This window comes from Oncorhynchus tshawytscha, linkage group LG06 (assembly GCF_018296145.1).
Source record: "Oncorhynchus tshawytscha isolate Ot180627B linkage group LG06, Otsh_v2.0, whole genome shotgun sequence".
Lineage (NCBI taxonomy): Eukaryota > Metazoa > Chordata > Actinopteri > Salmoniformes > Salmonidae > Oncorhynchus > Oncorhynchus tshawytscha.
Window position 1 is genome coordinate 43,541,671 of NC_056434.1, and position 15,341 is coordinate 43,557,011.

Genomic DNA, 15,341 nt, shown 5'->3' on the forward strand with positions numbered 1-15,341 from the left:
AAACAAAGGCTTTGATTTCTGGTCAAACAGTTGGAAAGGGGTCTTAGAAAACATCTAGCTGAAATTACATCAAAACACCATAATGTTGACGTAAAAGCCAACTAATGCCAACACTTACAGTACCAGTCATAAGTTTGGACACACCTACTCATTCAAGGGTTTTTCTTTATTTTTACTATTCTCTACATTGTAGAATAATAGTGAAGACATCAAAACTATGAATTAACACACATGGAATCAAGTAGAAACCAAAAGTGTTAAACCAATCAAAATATTTTGTTATATTTGAGATTCTTCAAAGCAGCCACCCTTTGCCTTGATGACAGCTTTGCACACACTCTTGGCATTCTCTCAACCAGCTTCATGAAGAATGCTTTTCCAACAGTCTTGAAAGAGTTCCCACATATAATGAGTACTTGTTGGCTGCTTTTCCTTTACTCTGCAGTCCAACTCATCCCAAACCATCTCAATTGGGTTGAGGTCGGGTGATTGTGGAGGCCAGGTCATCTGATGCAGCACTCCATCACTCTCCTTTGTGAAATAGCCCTTACACAGAGTCAAGTACACCATAATGGACTGTATTGGGCGGCAGGTATCCTAGTGGTTAGAGCGTTGGACTTGAAACCGAAAGGTTGCAAGATCGAATCCCCGAGCTGACAAGGTAAAAATCTGTCGTTCTGCTCCTGAACAAAGCAGTTAACCCACTGTTCCTAGGCCGTCATTTAAAATAAGAATGTGTTCTTAACTGACTTGCGTAGTTAAATAAAGGTTAAATAAAAAATAAAAATTGTACTGTACCATAAGGAACTATTCTCTACTGTACTTAACTAGAATGTTCTGTGCTGTACTTTGATGTCTGAACTTGTAGAACATAGACATCTATGATTGGTTCAGATTTGGTCTGGACCAACTGAATTTGGTCTTGTTTGGGGGAGAAGCTCATTAAAATAATAGCCAGTGTGTAAAATTAATAAATACACAAATATTCAAAGGAGGATATTGCATAATTCTACCTTTTGTATCCTAAATAGGTACACATCACCAGGAATAGAATGACATTCATACCCATAATTATGTATTTCTGTGTAGTACAGATCAGAGACCCATGGTGAAATTCTGTTAAAGCAATTCTGTTACCAGGTGTAAATCCACTTCAAACTGTAGTTCAATAGGCAAAATATTTTTTTCCCAAAGTCAATGTTTCATGTCATAGCTGACATCCCAATCTTTCTGCAGACATCTTTGAATCTTCATTTTGATCATCTATTTAACAAGAGTTCTTGGCAAAAGTTGTCACATAAAACACTGAGGAAGATTTTACTGAAATTCTGTTATCAAACTTTGCATCTGCACAGTTCTTATCAGTAGCCCTGGTTATTTTCGTTTATAGGGTTGTATGGATTGCTAAACTTTGAAATCAATGTTTTTTTTGCATATATTTTGCATATAGTCTAAAACAAGTCTCAACATAATTCCGTTGCCCTGCTTCTACTGGGGGTTATTTTCGGGACTGGACTGAACAGATGTCAAACGCTTCAGCAGCTGAAGAATTGAGTTTGCGCCACAGTAGCCCTGTGGGAGGCCTTGCTGCTGCCTGGCCGGCTGGTATTTCTAATTATCTGGCTCTCAGATTAGTGTGTTCACTCAGCAGTGAATGAAACCCCCAATCTCTACATGGCACTGTATGAGAGGTGGAGGGCTCTAGCTAGAGTGGCTCCTATATACAATGCTTCATGGCTTATCAGTTTACTGCATCTCTGTTGGTTACTTTACATACATAGCTGGCAGAGAGCGAATAAGGTCATGGACGGTAGCAATTTTGTATATCTTTGACGACCATTACATATTGTAGACAGAGCTAGGGGGACAGTGTGTTTTGTCAGTTTCAACAGACTGAGACAGACAAAGCTTTGCATGTGGTTTTTCAAGGTGTGGAATTGAGTGTGTTTGGTTATGCTGCAAGTTAGAGTTGACTAGTAACCACATTAACAATCGGTCCATTTGTTAGAATTTTGGGTAGAGAGTTCAAGGAATGACTGCTTTGGGGTAGAATAGTTGTTGTACTCTTGGCATCAAATGCAGTAGATGGCTTGAATGTTAAAGTAACTGTCCAATGAAAATCTCACTTTTAAAATGTTTTGTTAACTCATACCCAAATAATTTTGTTGACTCATCCTATGCTCATATTTGTGGCCAAAGCATACATTTGAGAAGGAAAAAAACCCCTCAAACAGACAGTTTCAAAGTAATGCATATGAGAATAAATATTTGTACAGGAAGTAACACAGAGTAAGAGAACTTGAACAATACTTGTGGGATACACACAATCCATCCATATCAATGAATAGAGGAAGCGAACATTCTTTCATTCTCTGTCCAGCTCTAACAATCAGTTGGGAACATATTCCCTAGTTTCCTGCAGAATCTTGATTTCTGAGTACACTGTATATCCAAAAGTATGTGGACACTCATTCAAATTTGTGGCTTCGGATATTTCAGCCACACCCAGTGTACGCAATCGAGCACACCGCCATGCAATCTCCATAGACAAACATTGGCAGTAGAATGGCCTTACTGAAGAGCTCACTGACTTTCAACGTGGCACCGTCACAAGATGCCACCTTTCCAACAAGTCTGTTTGTCAAATTTCTGCCCCTCTAGAGCTGCCGGTTCAACTGTAAGTGCTGTTGTTATAAAGTGAAAATGTCTAGGAGCAACAACGGCTCACCGCGAAGTGGTAGGCCACACAAGCTCACAGAACGGTACCGCTGAAGTGCGTAGCGCATAAAAATCATCTTTCCTGGGTAGCAACACTCACTACCGAGTTCCAAACTGCCTCTGGAAGCAATGTCAGCACAATAACTGTTTGTCTGGAGCTTAATGAAGTGGGTTTCCATATCCGAGCAGCCGCACACAAGCCTAAGATCACCATGCGCAATGCCAAGCATCGGCTGGAGTAATGTAAAGCTCGCCGCCATTGGATTCACCATCTGACAGTCCGACGGATGAATCTGGGTTTGGCGGATGCCAGGAGAACACTACCTGACCGAATGCATAGTGCCAACTGTAAAGTTTAGTGGAGGAGGGAATAATGGTTTGGGGCTGTTTTTCATGGTTCGGTCTAGGCCCCTTAGTTCCAGTGAAGGGAACTTCTGGCAACAGTTTGGGGAAGGCCCTTTCCTGTTTCGGCATGACAATACCCCTGTGCACAAAGTTCCATACATAAATAGTTTGTCGAGATCAGTGTGGAAGAACTTGACTGGCCTGCATAGAGCCCTGACCTCAACGCCATCCAACACCTTTGGGATTAATTGGAACGCCGACTGCGAGCCAGGCCTAATCATCCAACATCAGTGCCCGACCTCACTAATGCTCTTGTGGCTGAATGAAAGCAAGTCCCTGCAGCAATGTCCCAACATCTAGTGGAAAGCTTTCCCAGAAGAATGGAGGCTGTTATAGCAGCATAGGGGGGCCAACTCCATATTAATACACATGGTTTTGGAATGAGATGTTCGACGAGCAGTTGTCCATATACTTTTGGTCATGTAGTATTAGTGTGTTTTATAAACTGTACTGTATTGAGTGGTTTCTCTCACACAAAGCACTCAGAGACTGTCAATAGTAGTTCTCTCTTTGTTGATTGGTGTCATTTCCCTTCTAGCCTTTCATTTCCTCTCCTGATAGGCTCCCCCACCCCACAGTCACACACACACACCCACCCACACGCACACACACACACATACTCCACAATGTCCCCGTACACATCCATAAGATCCCAATACACACAGGCACACATACTACAGTATGCCCAGACATCACTCCTCAATCAAAAGGAATGAATGAGTCCTTAATTCAAATGAACATAGAACATAGTTGAAGCACAAACATTTGATTAAAGCGATACTGTTGTAGATCACTATGGGGAAGTGTGTGTTGGCCAGTAAGGCCTGGCCAGTGTTCACACTCAGTAGTGCTTTGTCAAGGTCTCCTTACACCACTATGACCACAATAGTCCTGGGTGCTTGTGTGTGTGTGTGTGTGTGTGTGTGTGTGTGTGTGTGTGTGTGTGTGTGGTAAGCTCATGGTTATACTCAAATCAAATCAAATTGTATTTGTCACATGTGCCAAATACAACAAGGGTAGCAGCAGTGTAAAAACAAAGGGGGGCATTTGATTAATTGTTCAGCAGTCTTATAGCTTGAGGGTGGAAGCTGTTAAGGAGCCTTTTGGACCTAGACTTAGCTCTCCGGTACCGCTTGCCTATGACTTGGGTGATTTTTTGGGGGGGGGGCCTTCCTCTGACACCGGCTAGTATATAGGTCCTGGATGGCAGGAAACTTGGCCCCAGTGATGTACTGGGCCATACGCACTACCCTCTGTAGTGCCTTACGGTCGGATGCCGAGCAGTGGCCATACCAGGCGGTGATACAACCGGTCAGGATGCTTTCGATGGTGCAGCTGTAGAACATTTGAGGATCTGGGGACCCATGCCAAATCTTTTCAGAATGGGACAGCCCGTTCTATTTCTAAGGCAGTAGGCAGAGGCTGCGGTTATTTGGCTGGCCATTTACCATCATCCAAAATTCCATGACTGTCACAGCCCTGACGGGAACCTAGCGCAGCATGGGAATCAAGCACATGAGGACAATGTGGGAGGGAAAGCTGAATTACACTGTGGGCATGACCTCAGAGTTCAACTTCTTCTTCACTATACTCCCAATTGTCTAACCTGTCTTTGAACTGTCTTTGTCCATTATTCTTTGGCGAGAGGCCCTTAAGATCTCCTCTAGTTATAGGAACATCATCTATGTACATACTGTATGCATTTCCCCAAATCATCCCACAGCCACCGCTCTCTCTTCTGTGTTTCAGGAGACCAATGAACAAAAGCTGTACAAGATCGCTACTGAGCTCCTGAAGACAGAGAGGGCCTACGTCACGCGGCTCAACTTGCTGGACCAGGTGAGTGTGTTCAGCTGTCCGTCCAGGGCCCTGTCACTTTAGGGTCCTGTTCAGTATGTAGCAGTGGTGGAAAAAGTACCCAATTGTCATACTTGAGTAAAAGTAAAGAAAATAAAAGTCACCCAGTGAAATCCTACTTGAGTAAAAGTATAAAAGTATTATACTTAAGTGATACTTACCATTCCAGTGTTTTACTTGCTATATTGTATTTACTTTGCCACCATGGCCTTTTTTTGCCTTTACCTCCCTTATCTCACCTCATTTGCTCACATCGTATATAGACTTGTTTATACTGTATTATTGACTATATGTTTGTTTTACTCCATGTGTAACTCTGTGTCGTTGTATGTGTCGAACTGCTTTGCTTTATCTTGGCCAGGTCGCAATTGTAAATGAGAACTTGTTCTCAACTTGCATACCTGGTTAAATAAAAATAAAGGTGAAATAAATCAAAATAAAGTATCAAAAGTAAAAGTAGAGTTTTTAAATCATTTCAAATTCCTTATATTAAGAAAACCAGATGGCACCATTTTCTTATTTACGGATAGCCAGGGGCACGCTCCAACACACATTTACAAACAAAGCATGTCTTTAGTGAGTCCACCAGATCAGAGGCAGTAGGGATGACCAGGAATGTTCTCTTGATATGTGTGTGAATTAGACCATTTTCCTGTCCTGCTAAGCATTTTAAATGTAACAAGTACTTTTGGGTGTCAGAGATAATGTATGGAGTAGAAAGAAAGTAAATTATTTTCTTTAGGAATGTAGTGAAGTAAAAGTTGTCAAACATATACTCTACAGTTCAAAAGTTTGGGGTCATTTAGACATTTCCTTGTTTTTGAAAGAAAAGCACTTTTGTCCATTAAAATAACATCAAATTGATCAGAAATACAGAGTAGACATTAGTGTTGTAAATGACTATTGTAGCTGGAAACGGCAGATTTTCTTTTTAATGGAACATCTACATAGGCGTAGAGAGGCCTATTATCAGCAACCATCAATCCTATGTTCCAATGGCACGTTGTGTTAGCTAATCCAAGTTTATCATTTTAAAAGGCTAATTGAGCATTAGAAAACCATTTTGCAATTATGTTAGCACAGTTGAAAACTGTTGTTCTGAATAAAGAAGCAATAAAACTGGCCTTCTTTAGACTAGTTGAGTATCTGGAGCATCAGCATTTGTGGGTTCGATTACAGGCTCAAAATGGCCAGAAACAAATAAATTTCTTCTGAAACTCGTCAGTTTAATCTTGTTCTGAGAAATGAAGGCTATTCCATGCGAGAAATTGCCAAGAAACTGAAGATCTTGTACAATGCTGTGTACTACTCCCTTCACAGAACAGTGCAAACTTGCTCTAACCAGAATAGAAAAAGGAGTGGGAGGCCCCGGTGCACAACTGAGCAAGAGGACAAGTACATTAGTGTCTAGTTTGAGAAACAGACGCCTCACAAGTCCTCAACTGGCAGCTTCATTAAATAGTACCCGCAAAACACCAGTCTCAACATCAACAATGAAGAGGCGAGTCTGGGATGCTGGCCTTGCTGATAATGGGCCTCTGTATGCCTATGTAGATATTCCATAACAAATCTGCAGTTTCCAGCTACAATTTACAACATTAACCTTGTCTACACTGTATTTCTGATCAATTTGATGTTATTTTAATGGACGAAAATGTGCTTTTCTTTCAAAAACAGGGACATTTCTAAGTGACCCCAAACTTTTGAACAGTAGTGTCAATAGAGAAGTAAAGTACTAGATACCCCCAAGAAATACTTAACTCGTACTTGTATTTTTACTTAAGTACTTTACACAACTGGTAGGTAGAAAACGTTTTGTAACTGTGAGAAACAGGGAGGCATTACCTAAACTTGTCCAATAACAGAATGTGTTGATACGGTGTGTCCTACTGAACACTGGCCTAGGTCTGCCTCAGAATGAAAAGAAAGCCGTGTTCATTATTATGATCGATTCAGTGTGGTTTAACTCACCTGGCCATGTTGTTGTGCCACCATGCAGGTGTTCTGTGCCAAGCTGACGGAGGAAGCTCTAAAGGGCACATTCCCAGTGGACGTGGTGAAGAACATCTTCTCCAACATCTCCTCCATCAACACCTTCCACAACCAGTTCCTCCTGCCTGACCTGGAGAAACGCATGGGAGAATGGTGAGCTTCACATGACTGGCCAGTGGCCACAGATTCAGTGTACAAACTCACAGATCTCGCCTTTTTGAGAATGCAATAAAATGCAATAGCTAAATCCCACTCCTGACTCATTCAGAATCAGACTCACTCAGACACAGTTACAGTATTTCTGTAATCTAGATGAAGTAAGAACACCATTTATCATCAAATAGAGAAGTTGTGGTCTGTCGTTTGGAATGTCCCGGTTGAACTGTGATCAAAGCCTAGATTCAATCAGATCAAGCGATAGCGGACACCTGCATAGAGGATGTTTTGGCGGTCGGAGGTGGAACTGCGTTGGAGCCGTCAAATCGGTGAGCAGCTGCTCTTGCGATCATTGTTTACGAAGCCACACCCTCCCCATTCGCGGAGAAGAAAGTGATAGAAAGTGTAGTCCTATATAGAAGTAATTACGCTCGAATTGAAAAATCATTCAACAAAGCCATGTGACTTTCTATCATCCTAATGGAGGTGTAGATTACATCTCACATTCTAGTGTTCAAACCTGTAAACCAGGCTGCATGTGATTTCTGTGCTACATGCAGCCAATGGCAATGTCCGCTTTAGGTATAATGCCGGGAGCCACTTGTGGATTTCACAGCTCTAACACAGTTCCACCTCTGATACCGCCAAAACAACAGCTATGCGAATGTCGGCTAAAGCGGATCTGATTGAATAGAGCCCCAAATGAGTCAATCCCCACTTAACCCACCACATAATTTCAACGTGGATAATTGAGTAATATTTGGTTGAGACGTTGATCAGTGAGATTACAACCTATATTCACCCACTCAAAAAGACAGCCAAAAGTTAGTTGAATTTCCAATGTATTATCACTATGCTTTCAACCATTTAAAAGCACGGCAAAGTTCAAATGGGAATACAATGTCAGATATTTAGTTTATTTATACAACAGATGAATGTGTTATCCCTGTGCTTCTTCTAATAGCAGAACCAAATGACCTGGATTGCAGTTGAGATTACAAAGTACATGGTGCAAGTGATCAATGCCTTTTGAGATTCTGCACAGATTATTACAGTAATTGTGAAGATCTCCACAGACCTGTGTAGACATGCATGCTCTCTTGAACATGCATTTATTTCATATAAGAATATGTCTACAAATGAATCATTGATGTGTTGCATTCACCTCTCTATCTCCACCAAAAATGTAAATGAAAGAAAGACTAAATCTAGTTAAATGTTTGATTTGACTTAGTCCTATTCTTTAACTTCGATTGTTAATTATTATTATTTTGTAGACAAACTTGAATTAGAAGCCAGACTAAGTTAGTGGCACAGATTGAACTAACCAAGCAGAAGATACATCTCCTTTAAATGTTAATATTTGGTTGAACTGAGAATTAAACACAATTCAATACCACTAAATATCATCATTACATTTAAAATCAACCAGCGCTTGAAACCCTAGGCCTATTTTATTGCCTATTTTAAGTTTAATTCTGGGTTGAATTGAAGCAATAGCTGTGCAAATACTATATAGGCCTGAATAGTATCATTGATGATATAATGATTGATAAAGTATGGTCACGTTTCATTTGCTCTGTTAAACCTACCCTTTGAAATGGCTTCGATAGCAACAGCTACAATATGTAACACTTTGGGTGACCTGACCAAATTCACATAGAAATGTATGTTATAGATCTGTCATTCTCATTGAATTCAATGAATTCTTCGTTTTGGGTTTGTACACCAGCTTCAAACAGCTTAAAATACAATATTTTTTTGGTTATGCGAAATATATTTCACAGCGGTTTAGATGGTACAATGATTATATACACTATGCTTGCTTTTTTTTGGTGAATTTTACCCCTTTTTCTCCCCAATTTCGTGGTATCCAATTGTTTTAGTAGCTACTATCTTGTCTCATCGCTACAACTCCCGGGCTTGGGAGAAACGAAGGTTGAAAGTCATGCGTCCTCCGATACACAACCCAACCAAGCCGCACTGCTTCTTAACACAGCGCCATCCAACCCGGAAGCCAACCGCACCAATGTGTCGGAGGAAACACTGTGCACCTGGCAACCTTGGTTAGCGCACTCCCGGCCCGCCACAGGAGTCGCTGGTGCGCGATGAGACAAGGATTTCCCTACCGGCCAAACCCTCCCTAACCCCGGACGAAGCTAGGCCAATTATGCGTCGCCCCACGGACCTCCCGGTCGCGGCTGGTTACGACAGAGCCTGGGCGCGAACCCAGAGTCTCTGGTGGCTCTAGTCGCTGCAGTACAGCGCCCTTAACCACTGCACCACCCGGGAGGCCCCCTATGCTTGCTTCTTTTGTCACAAACTGAAATTAAGTGCATTAGAATTTTAGTAAACAGGAAATGGCTGAGCGATTTCTGCATATTGCATCTTTAACCTACTGTATTTCATTTTAAAGTGGAGATCTCTCAAAAATAATTCTCAAGATAGAACATTGGTAATAGTCAGTGACATATCATAGCTCAACAGGGCTGGGCTTGGTTAAAACCCTGGATGGGAGAGCAATGGGTTAGCTGTAGATAGATCAATTCTCCAGTAGTCCACCCTATTGTTATTTTTTTCTGATAGTGGATATAACTTTGTATCTTTAAAACAATGTCAGATCTTCATATTCAATATATTTTACACAAGCTTTGTCTATGTTGAAAATTGGTTCACCCTCTAAACAACGGTTTACACTAAGTGACCTTTTTCAAATCCAATATATTTTCCAAGTAAATTCCACGTCACAATATGTTGACAAATTACATTGAAGCAGCGTTCATTCAACCACTTTGTGCCCAGTGGGTCTCTAGTTGGAGTTCCAGGGCTGAGAGATGGTTACCTTATGGTTCCTATCTAACTGGCACCTCTCCCTCCCTCCCTACAGGGAGTCTACCCCTCGCTTAGGAGACATCCTGCAGAATCTCACACCCTTCCTGAAGATGTACGCTGAGTATGTGAAGAACTTTGACAATGCAATGGAGCTGCTGAAACAGTGGACGGACCGCTCGCCACAGTTCAAAGCCATCATCCAGGACATACAGGTACTAGCGTAGATTCTAAACACTGGCCTAATTCAGAATTGCACAGGTCTGCAGTTGTGGATTAACAAATGAGTTATTTAGGAATTACATTGTCATGACATGGCCCTTTCTGGGTTAAGATCGTGGCTTCCCCCTCTCTCACTCTCTCCTACACCCAGGTTCTGTTATCTCAGGTCGTAAATTCCTGGTGGAGACTCTCTGTCTTTTCATGCAGAGAGAGAGACCACAGAGTGAACAAAGGATTTCAAGTGTCCGGACTCCTAAATCCCCGAAATGGGAAAATTAAACTATATGTCCACTTGTGAGAATGTGGGAAGGGTCCATGGACACTTAAGGGACAATTATGTTGTGTGTTTCATTTGGTGACCTCACGAAGGACAGGAAACGCATAACTATATCTCTGAATGTGTACATTTCTCAATTATGGTGTTTGCATTAGAGGTCGACCGATTAATCAGCATGGCGATTAATTAGGGCCGATTTCAAGTTTTCATAACAATCGGTAATCGGCATTTTTGGACACTGATCATGACCGATTACATTGCATTCCACGAGGAAACTGCGTGGCAGGCTGACCACCTGTTACGCGAATGCAGCAAGGAGCCAAGGTAAGTTGCTAGCTAGCATTAAACTTATCTTAGAAAAAACAATCAATCTTCACATAATCACTAGTTAACTACACATGGTTGATGATATTACTAGGTTAACTACCTTGCCCTGCGTTGCATATAATCAATGCGGTGCCTGTTAATTTATCATCGAATCACAGCCTTCTTCGCCAAACGGGGGATGATTTAACAAAAGCGCATTCGTGAAAAAAGCACAATCGTTGCACGAATGTACCTAACCATAAGCAGCAATGCCTTTCTTTAAATCAATACACAGAAGTATATATTTTTAAACCTGCATATTTAGTTAGACTTAGGGTTGCTGCCCATATGATAAAATACGTAACGGTTCCGTATTTCACTGAAAGAATAAACATTTTGTTTTCGAAATGATAGTTTCCGGATTTGACCATATTAATGACCAACGGTTTGTATTTCTGTGTTTATTATATTATAATTACGTCTATGATTTGATAGAGTAGTCTGACTGAGCGGTGGTAGGCAGCAGCAGGCTCGTAAGCATTCATTCAAACTTTACTGCGTTTGCCAGCAGCTCTTAGCAATGCTTGCTTCACAGCACTGTTTATGACTTCAAGCCTATCAACTCCCGAGATTAGGCTGGCAATACTAAAGTGTCTATAAGAACATCCAATAGACAAAGGTATATGAAGTACAAATGGTATAGAGAGAAATAGTTGATGCGTCATAATTCCAAAAACTACAACCTAAAACTTCTTAACTGGGAATATTGAACTTTCATAAATTCTCATGTTCTGAGCAAGGAATTTAAACGTTAGCTTTTTTACATGGCACCTATTGCACTTTTACTTCTCCAACACTCTGTTTTTGCATTATTTAAACCAAATTGAGCATGTTTCATTATTTATTTGAGACTAAATAGATTTTATTTATGTATTACATTAAGCTAAAAGTAAAAGTTCAGTATTGTTGTAATTGTCATTATTACAAATATATATATATATATAAAGCAGATACCGATTAATCGGCCTATTTTATTTTTATTTATTAAAATATATATATATATAAAAATCATCCGATTTAATCGGTATCTGCTTTTTTTGGTCCTCCAATCGGTATCGGCGTTGAAAAATCATAATCGGTCGACCTCCAGTTTGCATCTAATTCTTGTATAAAAATGAATGAGTAAAGATTAAACTATTTATGAAATGATGTAATAGATGTTAACCTTTAATTTTGAGAGAATTGTATTGCCTGTAAAGTTTAACTTGTCAGCGGCCACGCCCCCGTGAGCACAGACATGATCTGGTGTTATGGAACTGCCCTCTTCTAACTGTTACAAATAAAATCCCCCCCAAAATATTCAGACTAAGCAAACCCACAGCGTGGGCTGTGATTGCGAATAGTTAAGACCACGCATATCTCGGTGTAAACTGAGGTGGCACAGGTTTGATTACCAAAACTAGAAAATGTGAAGCTACACAGCTGGAAATGGTTAAACTCTGAGACTATCGATCCCTACAGAATAAGAGCAAATCTTAGATACTAATTACTAGTCTGCAGCCCAAATGATGTAATCCTGGGATGCGAATACCGACAACCGCCGACGTATCCATTACAACAGACACTATCAGGAGCCGCCGATAGAGCAACCACCATGAGTAACCAGAGACTCTAATGAACTGACTCTCCCGCAGACTGTCCGAAGATTCCAACAGACAAGACAACGACATATGGGCGTAACTATATTAATTGCAATTATTCCAGAATGAGCGAGCGTTCATGTGCAAAGGATTAGCATTTCAATTAATATAATTATCCACTGTGTGTAGTGATCCATTTTGTCTTTCCCGCTCTCTCAGTCCACACCCCCTTCCCTTTGTATACCAAACCGTCATATTGGTTTAGCCCACTAGGAGATCATCCCTATCATTGTTAGTAACCAATATCTACTGTTTGTTATGCATTTCTGTGATTATTTAGTTAGTTAGTAAATACATGATTAAGCCAATTGGTGTATGGACGATTCATGGTTTAGGCTGGGTTTGTGCAGATAACCTAGAATTCTACGACGTTTGAACAGAGACTGACGTAAGATAAAGAATAATTAATTGAAGATTAGTTGATCAGATATTAAAATATCTGAAGAGTTATATTCGGAAAATTATAATTTTGTAATCTGAAGATTTTCCGTGGTGCCCCGACTTCCTAGTTAATTAAATGTAAATGATTAGTTTAATCACATAATAATACTTACAGAGAAATGATTTGATAAAATAACAGTCTTCACCATTAATGGTGCCAAAGACACGACAACATGGTCTGAGTTTTGAACTATAGCACCATAATCATTTACCTGTGGATATACATATATTTGCTGCGAGCCGGGGGCTCTCATTTGGTTTACTAGGAGAAAGCCCAAAAATCACAGATACAGGCCAACTGAGGAACCTAAATGACAAGGCAACCAGGTGAACAGAGAAGGTAACTAAACACCGGTGAATCCAATAAGTAATAACTAGGGTAACCTGGAAACTAGAAAACAAGGTAAGGGTGCCCTCCAGCTGTAACCTAAAGAAACAACAATCAAATAAAACAGAAACTATGACATTAAATAGTCATAGAACAATCAATTTATTGTTGTGTCCATTGATCCTGTTGAATGGATATGCCTCAAACAATTTGTGTGACTTTACTTTTAAGCCTTCAACCTTGAAGTGACAATGGACTGTTTTGCTGTGTGTTTGTCAGAGCCAGGAGGCGTGTGGCAGTCTGACGCTCCAACACCACATGTTGGAGCCGGTACAGAGAGTTCCCCGCTACGAGATGCTGCTCAAAGACTACCTGAAGAAACTGCCTCAGGACGACCCCGACCGCCGAGATGCAGAGAGTGAGTACAACACTGGAAATTCACAGGAGGGCTTTTACTATTTATAATATAACACAGTAGAGCAGGACTACATGTAACTCATTTCGACAGACTTCTTGTCATTATAATCATGTATAATTTACTTCACATTAAAAATTGAAGATATTCGAATCGTCCAATGCCCTTTGAAAATAAACAAATCTGTTGTTCACAATTGTAGAACATTTTTTATTAGAAAGGTCAAAATGAATCATCCCTTGTTTCTCAGAGTCATTGGACATCATCGCCATGGCAGCCACACACTCCAACAGTGCCATTCGAAAATCTGTAAGTACAATCCCACTGATAGCACACCACTCTTATAATCTGAAATAAAATCAGGACCTGTATTCAAAAAGCTTGTCAGAGTAGGAGTGCTGATCTGGGATCAGTTTTTCCTTTAAGATTTGAATGAATAAGACTATATGGACGGGGGGGGACCTGATACTAGATCAACACTCCTACTCTGAGACACTTTTTTTGGCTAGTGCTTGAACCCAACCAAGCATTTTGAACCCCTTCTCAGGAGAATCTGAAGAAGCTGCTGGAGATCTATGAGATGCTGGGGGAGGAGGAGGACATCGTCAACGCCTCCAATGAGTTCATCAAGGAGGGACACATCCTGAAGCTGGCTGCCAGGAACACCTCGGCTATGGAGAGATACCTCTTCCTGGTGAGAAACTCACACAAACATACACATACACACATTTCACTGTATCTGTAATCTCAGCCAAGTCTGAGGCAATATATTAGCAAAACAAGCATTAATCACAGGTGTTTCTTTGTTTCCCCCTCAGTTCAACAACATGCTGTTGTACTGCGTGCCCAAATTCAGCCTGGGAGGGGCCAAGTACACGGTGCGCACCCGCATCGGGATCGAGGGCATGAAGGTGCTGGAGACCATCAACGAAGACTACCCTCACACCTTCCAGGTGTCTGGCAAGGAGAGGACTCTGGAACTGCAAGCCAGGCAAGATCTCAATCCACCCCATAATACACCCTACAGAGCCATTAATGGATAACTGCTATTGTTCTCAAGATAAGTGTTCTACTCCACCCTATGGCCATTTGTATGAAAACTCTTTACAGCCATGATTCTCAAAATAGCTTTTAACTGTATACTACAGTCCCACGGCCTATTGCTAACAATATGGATAACTGTACCACCCAAATTCTATGCAAACCCTATGGGGGCTTAGTGTATGATAAGTGCACTACTACAGCTCATGATAAACAGTAGTGTAACATAACATTCTATAGATTGGGGTCATTGTGGTTACCCCAAACCACAGCTCACTACATAACAGTTACACCACAATCCCACAACTGACAAAATGGCTCACTACTGTTGTTGTTTTTCATTCTTTTTTTTAGCTCTGAACAAGACAAGGACAACTGGATAAAGGTACATAATCACATTCTTATTGTTATATTTTCTGTATGTTCAGTACATTTGGGTGTGTATTACTGACCTGTCTCTGTCTGTGTGGCCTGCAGGCTTTCCAGGAAACCATTGAGATCTTCCATCAGAAGAACGAGACGTTCAAGTCCGCCTCCAAAGACGTGGAGGAAGTGTCAGTGAGTGCCACCACAATGAACATGACCTCTGACCTCTTACTCCTCTATCACTAGGTCCTGTGTACTGTATCTGCACCAATGACCTTCTCGTGTCTG

General features: G+C 40.9%; 1 protein-coding gene across 11 annotated transcripts in view; it reads left to right on the plus strand.

Annotated features, from left to right (window-relative positions):
* fgd4a (FYVE, RhoGEF and PH domain containing 4a) overlaps positions 1 to 15,341 on the plus strand; it is a 107,201-nt gene that overhangs the window by 88,486 nt on the left and 3,374 nt on the right. For all 11 annotated transcript variants that reach the window (XM_024423896.2, XM_024423894.2, XM_024423899.2 and 8 more), the window contains 9 exons: positions 4,873 to 4,962; positions 6,980 to 7,125; positions 10,016 to 10,172; positions 13,511 to 13,649; positions 13,897 to 13,955; positions 14,194 to 14,340; positions 14,465 to 14,637; positions 15,042 to 15,072; positions 15,165 to 15,245. In XM_024423896.2, coding sequence (XP_024279664.1) covers positions 4,873 to 4,962; positions 6,980 to 7,125; positions 10,016 to 10,172; positions 13,511 to 13,649; positions 13,897 to 13,955; positions 14,194 to 14,340; positions 14,465 to 14,637; positions 15,042 to 15,072; positions 15,165 to 15,245 — 1,023 coding nt within the window. The remainder of the gene's footprint in view (positions 1 to 4,872; positions 4,963 to 6,979; positions 7,126 to 10,015; positions 10,173 to 13,510; positions 13,650 to 13,896; positions 13,956 to 14,193; positions 14,341 to 14,464; positions 14,638 to 15,041; positions 15,073 to 15,164; positions 15,246 to 15,341) is intronic.